The sequence below is a fragment of the Poecilia reticulata genome, chromosome 5 (assembly GCF_904066995.2).
Source record: "Poecilia reticulata chromosome 5, P_reticulata-male-v2, whole genome shotgun sequence".
Taxonomy (NCBI): domain Eukaryota; kingdom Metazoa; phylum Chordata; class Actinopteri; order Cyprinodontiformes; family Poeciliidae; genus Poecilia; species Poecilia reticulata.
In genome coordinates, this window is record NC_088834.1 from 16,232,170 (window position 1) to 16,241,574 (window position 9,405).

At 38.8% G+C, this 9,405-nt stretch overlaps 2 protein-coding genes across 2 annotated transcripts; one reads left to right on the forward strand and one right to left on the reverse strand.

The window, feature by feature from the left end:
• The first annotated feature begins 4,368 nt into the window (after positions 1-4,368).
• On the forward strand, positions 4,369-5,610 carry LOC103465129 (protein B4). Its single transcript, XM_008409724.3, has 5 exons — positions 4,369-4,530; positions 4,622-4,881; positions 4,965-5,058; positions 5,131-5,177; positions 5,302-5,610. The coding sequence occupies exons 1-5, from the start codon at positions 4,446-4,448 to the stop codon at positions 5,551-5,553; spliced, it is 738 nt and encodes a 245-aa protein (XP_008407946.2). The 5' UTR covers positions 4,369-4,445; the 3' UTR covers positions 5,554-5,610.
• A 402-nt stretch (positions 5,611-6,012) lies between these two features.
• Positions 6,013-9,060, reverse strand: LOC103465131 (transmembrane and coiled-coil domains protein 1-like). The gene is made up of 4 exons (XM_008409725.3): positions 8,803-9,060; positions 7,007-7,342; positions 6,799-6,934; positions 6,013-6,293 (listed from the first exon to the last, which is right to left on the reverse strand). Exons 1-4 carry the CDS (start codon positions 8,832-8,834, stop codon positions 6,117-6,119), a joined length of 681 nt encoding a protein of 226 aa, XP_008407947.1. The 5' UTR covers positions 8,835-9,060; the 3' UTR covers positions 6,013-6,116.
• Between the last annotated feature and the right edge of the window lie 345 nt (positions 9,061-9,405).

Here is a 9,405-nt window from a genome sequence, read left to right on the forward strand (position 1 = left end):
ATATTTTGCAGTTATGTATGACTTTAAATGTGACTTTGTGTTACTTGCCATATCATTCACGACATAAACATCAAGTAAGGCGGAGACAGAAGAGATACTGTCACTTTCAGGTGGATACAGAAGTCATTAAACTCAATGTTTTTGACAGCATACATTTTCTATAAACTCACTTCTACAGTTTCCAAGTAAATGTAAACCTCATCAGACAACAAAGCTTTAATAAGAAGTGCATTTTATTCAAGTGTGACCAAGTGACATTATTAAAATTGGAACTGCTCTGTCAAAAAGAAACCATTTTATTTACACTTCAATAAAATAAGACCAACTAAAATAACAAAATAATTAAATTTTAAGAGACAAATGCAGAGTTGAGACACAATTATGGCAAACAAAACAAATTTAGAATCTCATCCATCCATCCATCCATCCATCCATCCATTTTCTTCCGCTTATCCGGGATCGGGTTGCGGGGGCAGCAGCTTCACAAGGGAGGCCCAGACTTCCCTCTCCCCAGTCACTTCTTCCAGCTCCTCCGGGGGAATCCCAAGGCGTTCTCAGGCCAGCCGAGAGACGTAATCCCTCCAGCGTGTCCTGGGTCTTCCCCGAGGCCTCCTCCCGGTGGGACTTGCCCGGAACACCTCACCAGGGAGACGTCCAGGAGGCATCCTGACCAGATGCCCGAGCCACCTCAACTGGCTCCTCTCGACGTGGAGGAGCAGCGGCTCTACTCTGAGTCCCTCCCGGATGACCGAGCTTCTCACCCTATCTCTAAGGGAGAGCCCAGCCACCCTGCGGAGGAAACCCATTTCGGCCGCTTGTACCCGTGATCTCGTTCTTTCGGTCATGACCCAAAGCTCATGACCATAGATGAGGGTGGGAACGTAGATCGACCGGTAAATCGAGAGCTTCGCTTTTTGGCTCAGCTCTCTCTTCACTTCTCTTCATTTAGAATCTCTGACTGTATAAATGTTATTGAACCTTGGGTTCATTTCACATTTCACAACAGGAAAACCACGGCCAGAGTCATAAATATCTCTCATACAGAACACAAAATCCCACTGTAGACCGCTGTGTTTAAGCCTTTCAAAACTCGTAGCTTATAGATCACAGTGAAAATGTATCTGCAGAAACGAAGCAAAAATTATGCCAGCTGCAAGTGTAATATCATGAAAACACTATAAGACACAGTAGTTTAGTTTGAGCTTTTTCTACATAAAGGCTGTTTAATTTGGGTTGTACATTGTGATGACCCGAGGCCGTGTGGGCTGTGTTAGGTGTCCTGGGTTGTGCCTGACCTTTTAACTCCTTCTCTGGGCAGGTCATGGTGCCGTGGATCCAGAGAAGAGAGCAATCAGATCTCTGTCTGCTCTCCCTTCCTCCTGACACTTCACTCTGTGCTGCTCTCCTGCTGGGCCTCGTCTCATCGTGCACACTGGAGTTTATTTTTTATTTTCACATCTCATCACTTACACACACATACACAAAACACATCCAACCATTATCGTTACAACTCTGATGATACCAATGCTTACATCCCCTTTTGTTAACCGTATACTTGATCCTTAATAAATGTTCCTTCTATGCACTTTTACCTATAATATGGCCTCCAGTTTTTGTTCTGACCCTGAGCCAGTCATAACCAGTGGTGGAGAAAGTACTCAAAAAATGTACTTAAGTAAAAGTACAAATACACAGTCAAAAATGTACTCAAGTAAAAGTCAAAGTACCACATTAACATTTTACTTAAGTAAAAGTAAAAAAGTACTGGCTTTTAAAAATACTTAAGTATTAAAAGTAAAAGTACTTTCTGAATGCATTACCTAATCGCTAATATCATTAAGTGTACCGATCGTATTTAATTTTAATACATCAGAAATGTGCCATTTTAATGAACACTACCACAGATTAAATGTGTTCTTATTGTGTTTATTCTCTGTAACAGTTTAGACTCAGATATGTGATTCTATGGATCATAATTTCAGGGATGGAAACATCTCGTCTCCTGTCCTGACATAGCATGAACTTCATTAGTGACATTTATTTAGAAAGAAATCCAACTGAAAAGGGATGGAAAGAAGGTGAGGGGAGGCAACCAAGGAGCCATGTAGCAGAGTTGTTGTCAAGACCACCAAAACCGAGACCAAGACCAGGGCCCCGCGCTAAATGACACAATAAAATTAAGTGCACCTATCAAAAATGCTTCTCAGATTGATCTGAAAGATCCACATTCCCATAAAAACACCTAGATATTAAATAATTAGAGCTGAAATATATTTAACCAGTATCAATTAAAACTCACTTCATTCTGTTTTGCTTTCATCGCTGTGCAACAATCCGCAGAGGTCTCCTGCCATCCCTAGAAAAATAACGCCCTGGGCGGTTGCCCATATTGCACATGTCAGAAACCACAACTGAAACATGCAATTAACGGTAAATATCGTTCAACTATGAACACTGTCCAACGGCGCAACAAGTAACCAAGCAGAAGGAGCATCGTGACTGTTCTCATCCTCCCTCCCACTGCGATGCTTGCCACCATGACAGGAGACAAAATCAATCAATGAGCAATGAGCATGCTCTGTGTTCAAACGTTCAACTTTTACTTATTCAGCGATTAAATAAATGTGTGTATGTATATATATGTATATACATATATATATAGTACATATATCTACTGCAGTATATATATATATATATATATATATATATATATATAAAAAATAAAAAAACACAGATTTTATATATATATATATATATATATATATATAAAAATAAAAAAACACAGATTTTATATATATATATATATAAAATCTGTGTTTTTTTATTTTCTACTGCAGTGTACACAATATATCTACTGCAGTGTAAACAAGAACAAAGAACGGCTCTAAGTGAAGCTTCAGTCCATAGGACTTAGTAAAGATCCGTCCAGAAGAATCGGATCGTTCCTGAATGTCATCTCACTATATTGCAGACTTTGGTCACAGCGTTGTCCCATATTTGCGACACCTCAGTCAACACCTCCACACAATAATTCAGCGCATGAGTGACAACTTTTTTTCATCGCAGATGCAGCGCTTACCTTTCTTTAAGCTTTCCTTCCAAGTGACGCTAAAAGTTGGACGAAGTCCCCACCGTCTGTGAAAGCGAAGCGCTGCTGATTTTACATGTCACCATATCTATGATTTATGCAGCGCTATTATATTACTGACGATTAGACAGACATCTCCTCCCTCTCAGAGGAAACTACTGCGCATGTCTGGAGCTCCGCTTGCGAGTAAAGGGGGAGACGATGGGTGACAATAGACACTAAGTCACGTTATTGAATGGATTTTACGGCGCCACCTTAAGTCCCTGAACTTCACATTTTAACGGAAAAAAGCTCAACGCGACTTGGATGTAACGAGTAACGCGACACTTTTGTAGAAATGTAGTGAAGTAGAAAGTACAGATACTTACTGTAAAATGTAGTGGAGTAAAAGTAGAAAGTATCCATTGTTAAATCTACTTAAGTAAAGTACAGATACACGAAAACTGTACTTAAGTACAGTAACGAAGTACTTGTACTTCGTTACTTCCCACCACTAGATAACACATATTTGTACTTGTTGGCTGCAAACAGATATTTATTGTTTGAGATTCATTGAATCAAATGAAAATGTCCCCTGCCGTTTGCTGTGAAAACTTTGGTTTCAAATGCTCCTTTTTAGTGGTGGTCTTGGAAAATGTATCCAGTTTACTTTTAAAGAAATTGACACTTTTATAGATATTATCAGATGAGAAAATTAACAGAGAGGCCAAGACTTTTCAGTGTCCTTAATAAATCCGAATTCAAAAGAACTTAACAAATATTCATATTGGTGTAAAATAAAGAGGAATTAAATTACAAGTTTCTGAAATGGCTAAATTACCAACAGAAATGATGGAGAGCCAAAGGATGCGCACCATTTTACATCCAGCGCGAAAACCGGTGTGTTCCTAAACGGCTCGTCATGCGAGCCATATGCGAGCATAGTGAGACAACCTGTTCATATTCAAACAGCAGCGCTCGACCACGTCAAGCATGAGACTGAAAGAAACACTAAGCTACAAGTTTTGGTGTTTAAAATTCTTCTTCAGTAATTATAATTAATCTGCTAAACTTAATGTTTCTAAACAGATTACATATGGTCTGCTCGTCTTTAGTCTTGTCTAGTACAAAATCTTTGTCCTCCGCTGAAAAGAAAAACTCCTCCCACTCCGGTTTGAATCACTTCTTTACGGCTCCTCCTCCGGCTGACTCATATGGAGTAGACCAACTGCCTGCTTGAATCTGTAGACCCCAATTAGTGTGATGTGAATCACCTGGTTCACCTGCATAAAAAGGAAGCCACGCTTATAGTTTTCAACGTGTGTGTTTATTTTTTGTCTCTTGTTTACGTTGCAAAAAAAAAAAAAAAAAAAAAACGATGCCTCCCAAAAAACAAGCAGCGGATCCTCAGCCTAGTTCAAAAACTGCTCCTGCTGAAGAGACCGATGAGAAGAAAACATCTGGTTTGTATAAAAACTGGGAAAGCTTAAAATATCAATAATAGTTCGTTTTTCAGTTGTTGTTTTAAGCGGTTTCTCAAATTTCTCTCTGCAGCACGCTCCGTGGCGGTGCGAAAACCCGCAACCCATCCGTCCACAGCCGTCATGGTGAGAGAGGCGCTGAAAGCCCTGGACTCACGCAAAGGGGTTTCCTCCCAGGCCATACAGAACTACATCAAACAGAAGTACTCCACTGTGGAGCCGGTGAGGCTGAAGCACTTGGTCCGCAGAATCTTGAAGAACGGATTGTTGAACGGGACGCTGATAAGGCCTGTCAACGCCACCGTCACCACAGGCGCGTTGGGGAAGTTCAGGGTAGGAAACTAAAGGGAACCAGACAATCCTCCAAACTAACTAATCTACGTGACCCAAGTATTTTTCTGTCCTTGTTTTAAAAGCTTGCGCCAAAAATTAAAGAGGTGAAGCTGAAAAGCGAGAACACTGATCCAAATGTGGAGAAGCCCAAAGCTGGAGCGAAGACCCAGACGGAAGGTATTAAAATGCACATCTGACCTCGGTGGATTCATGTAGATTCATCCCTCACCAACCTTTGTTTTGTTTCAGACTCTACCAAGAAGAAGCCAACAAATAAAAAGGCAAAATCTACAAAGGTAAGGCGAGACTAGACTGTGCCCAGATCACTGGTCTCCCAAATCTGCTCAGAGGAAAAAAAAAATGCTGCTGCATACACCTTTAACTTCTATCTATGCTGTTTTGGGGATTTTTAAATCGCAGAACCCAAAGCCTCCAAAAGCCACAAAGGATGAGGCAGCTGCTCCTTCAAAGGTTCCTCCAGCAAAGAAGCCAAAAGCTAAAAAAATGGAGGCGACGGGAAGCACTGCTGGAAGCTCTGAACCAACCAAAAATAAGACTGCAAAGGCCAAAGTGGCAAAAACGGAGAAGAAAACCCAAAGCAAGGCTGTAAAGTCGGGCAGTGACGCCCCTGCATCTAAAACTGCTGGCAAACGAGTGAAGAAGGCGTTGTAAAATAAGGAAACTTTGTGTGTTTTAGATATTTGTTTACAATAAATGTGTACTTTTAAAGTTCTGGCTTTTCTATTGCCCAGTTGGCACAAATGGGTCAAATGTCTGCAAAACCTTGACTTGTTGCTTCAACTTGAGACTTGGCTTATTTTACCTTAACTGAGCAGATACTTTGGGGATTTTTGGCATTAATGTAGAGGTTACTTGCCTTTTGTACTCCATAAGCTTGGCAATTGTGGGTTTCAGCCAATTACTGAAATACCTTCTTGCTTGTGTAGTTCAAAAAAAGTAGTTTTTTTTTTTTTACATTGCTGGCATGTAACCAGCCATGATTGCAAACGGTATCGAGGTTTAATGAGACCTGTCAAACGTGCACTAATCTTCAAATGCAAACCTTGACTTTCAAATGACCTCTTAAAGATTTACTTTAGGACCGGGGCAATGAGTGCTGGTGTATACCAGTTATTCACATGGCTTGAAACTTTTATTATGGGTCTCTCAGAACTTAAGTTAGACTAAGAATATTCAAGAAAAAATCCTCTTAAAGTGACAAAAGGCCTGGAGCCTTATGTTCTATAGGTCATGACCAAGTAGCCCAGTATGGACAGAAGCACTAGAAGGACCGACCAAATAACAAGTGGGCCACTTTTAACTTTTTCGAGGATTATAGGCAGAGGCTTCTGTTTTTGCCGTTGCTGCTCTTCAAGCTGCTCCAAACGGTACTGAAGAGCCCCCAGCACCTCCTACAGACCAAGAAAAGATTTTACAAGTTAAGAATTCGCATCATTAAACTTGACTTACAAAAGCAGTTTTAACCATTTCTGAACAATGCATGAATGATCATTTGAAACATAATTGTCAGGTTTTTTGTGGCCCAATCTACTTTTTCACAATCTGCTTCAGTTTATGCAGAGGAAATTTGAATTCTAGGTTTTTGTAGGTTGTTTTTTTTTAAGTTAGTTTTAAGGTATCATTTGGCTTTGCCATGTGGCAAAGATGACTGCTCTTATATCAAACATAAAATCCAGAACTTTACAGCGAGAGGTTCAACTGTGACAAAATAAAAACTTCAGAGGCTCAAGTAAGTGACAGATTCAACCAAACAATCCAAGGACACCAGTGCAGAACGTTCTGTCTGCAATTGGCACATAAATCATATTTCTACACAAAAACAGTGACGAAGTAAAACAGTAAAAAGCATCAACACTTCTGGCCACCACTGCAAAATGTATCACAATGAAAACTTACATGAATATCTGTCGTAGCTTTTAAAACCAGATGCTTGGTCATCTCCTTTGTACTGGTCAGCTCCTCTTTCAAGTTCTGCGTTTCATTCTTATAAAGTTCAGCGATGTCAGCAAGTCCCTTTGTTAAAACATCTTTGCTGCAAAACCGTTAAGAGTTTGTTACAAACCAAATGAGGACTTTTCAAAGTATAGCAGTGAGCATAAATCACCTTGATTTAACTTCTTCAAGTGCCTGCGTTATCATAGTGAAATCTCTGTTGTAGTTGGCTCTGAGGGTTTGCAGGCACTTCTCTTGTTGGATTTGGGTTTCTCTAAACTCTTGGAGTTCGAGGATCGCGCCATCAGGACCAGACACCTTTCCATCAGTGTGATGATCCTTTGTGATGGCAGATTTCTCAGTTGCGCTGTTATTATTACTGATACACATTTCGGTTGACAGATCATCTTCCAAATTACACGACAAACAATCCTGGTTGTCGAAGGCATCGCTAGACATGTCCAGTGATGCGTCACTGGATGCAAGGGTGCTAGATCCGCTGTGCCGTCTGTGAACAAACAAAGATATTTTTTCTAAGAATTGACACCACAGATGTACACCTCTAGAACACATTTAAGGGCATCATAGATATATTTGAATAAAAACGAGATTCAAAATTCAAAAGCAAAATTGCTTAAAAAAATGTGTATCTTGCAAAGATTAGTGTAATGAAAGTCACGCCTCTACAGAGTTGATATTTGAGATCTTGTCATTTTAGTCTAGATTTTAAAGCAATTATTTTGCTTTTAAAAAAAATAAACATTTTGACCCACAAATTATTCCCTTAAGCTCAAAAAATAAACAAAGGTTCTGATATCTTTAAGAGTTTTTTGTTTTTTTAAAATTGCATCTGTAGGCAACTTGTTAACAGCATCATGACACAAAAATACAATTTGTTCACATTTCTTCAGTTGCTATAAAAACACCAAACAGCAGTTTGATAGGTGGAAAACATTTCTTTCTGCACTAACAAGATTATTCACAAAGTACTAAAACAATTTATACCTTTATAACAAACAGTTTAATTGCTGTTATATGCAAAGTTGTGAAGTGGAAGGAGAATAATTTATCATGACTTTCAAAATGTTCAATGTCTCAAGACTTTTGCAGCCACTAACAGGTTTTCTTGAAAAGTTTATCTGTCCGTGCTGAAGAAATGTACCCTCACAGATTTGAGATGTTCAAAGCTTGGAATATTGTTTTATACCTTTCATCTCCTTTAAACTTCTCCAAAACTTCAACCTTGACCTTTCTGCTGTGATTATTAGTCTTCATTTCACCCTCTGGGAGATTTCTACTCACAGTCGGACTTTAATAAGGGGTTTCAGAGTAATAGGGGTTGAACCTAAACACATGTTCCTTCCACTTCAGAAATATAATTTTTGTGATGTATTTTCCATTTACTGCTCATTAGGTGATTTTAAAGGCCAAATACTGTTATTCTCTGCTTTGTATTTTTGTACTTTTAAAGCACAAAAATACATAATCCTTCCACAGTCCACCATAAGGATTGGACAGGGATTATTGTAAACAGGTGCAGAACTATGGTCATTCTCGATTATTTTAATTTTTTAGTATAATAATAATAGCAATATAGTCTTTGTAACCATATTTATAGAGTCAATGGAGCATTTCACAAGTGTTTATGGAATAAAAATTATATTTACAAAAAAGTAAGCTATAAGCTTTAAAAATATATTGGAAAAACAAATCGAAAAAAAATTAACTTTAGCAAATTACGAGTTTTGAAGTCAGCTTCAAGAGTTTCAGTAGACCGAATAAGTAAAACGCAGCGGAATTTCAATATTTTTTGTGGTGTAACATATTTAAACTTGAGGATTCTCGTTCAGTTTGTCCAGTGCGGTAGCTACACATTTACACGACAGAAACTATTTTCTTACCCACATGGATAGCACGCGTGGAAAAAAATGTTGTAGCTGGTATTTCTGAATTGTGATTTTTACCTACCTGGCTTTAAAGAAACTCAACTTGCGAGGCATTGATGGTTGTTTGGTTAATTATCGTTAACAAAAGAACTTGTTACAAGAGTTAAGCTAACGGTTAACCGTAGCTGTTGCGGTTCTGAGACGTTAAGAATCTTTTGATTCCGCACGCACAGGTTGTTACGTTGCTAGGCAACATTTCTATCGACCTTTGGTTTTAAATGAAAGTATTTCCGAGATTTTTCATTCAGAATAGACGTTTTTTTTTTTTTTTCAAAGGCGGCTTACGCTGAAGGCAGTTTAAGCGTGATGAGCATCTTTTTCTTCTTCCTATGATCACTCTGGAAAAGGGAAAATCTGGACTCATCAGATCACATATGACCTTTGACCTTTATTGCATCAGAGTCCAATGCTTACGCTCCTACCAAACTCAAACCTTTTTTTACAAATGATCTCCCTAGCGGTTTTTACAAGGCTAAGTTATCTTCACAGCCTTGAGTTCTGCCGTTTTTTTTATTGTGATTTGATTTTGCCAAAGAAAATTTGATCTCCGATGTTGATCATGAAACATGTTTTCAACTCAATTTCTTTTGCGAGGATGGCTCCTAATGTCCTAGTTTTTAATATG

Excerpts from the sequence above, each read along its gene's own strand:
- LOC103465131 (XM_008409725.3), bottom strand. The coding sequence starts at position 8,834 with ATGCCTCGCAAGTTGAGTTTCTTTAAAGCCAG. Across the intron at positions 7,343-8,802 it reads TTGAGTTTCTTTAAAGCCAG|ACGGCACAGCGGATCTAGCA; the intron begins GTAGGTAAAAAT and ends GTTTGTTCACAG. Across the intron at positions 6,294-6,798 it reads AAGCTACGACAGATATTCAT|GAGGTGCTGGGGGCTCTTCA; the intron begins GTAAGTTTTCAT and ends CTTGGTCTGTAG.
- LOC103465129 (XM_008409724.3), top strand. The coding sequence starts at position 4,446 with ATGCCTCCCAAAAAACAAGCAGCGGATCCTCAGCCTAGTTCAAAAACT. Across the intron at positions 4,531-4,621 it reads CGATGAGAAGAAAACATCTG|CACGCTCCGTGGCGGTGCGA; the intron begins GTTTGTATAAAA and ends TTCTCTCTGCAG. Across the intron at positions 5,178-5,301 it reads AAAAGGCAAAATCTACAAAG|AACCCAAAGCCTCCAAAAGC; the intron begins GTAAGGCGAGAC and ends TTTAAATCGCAG.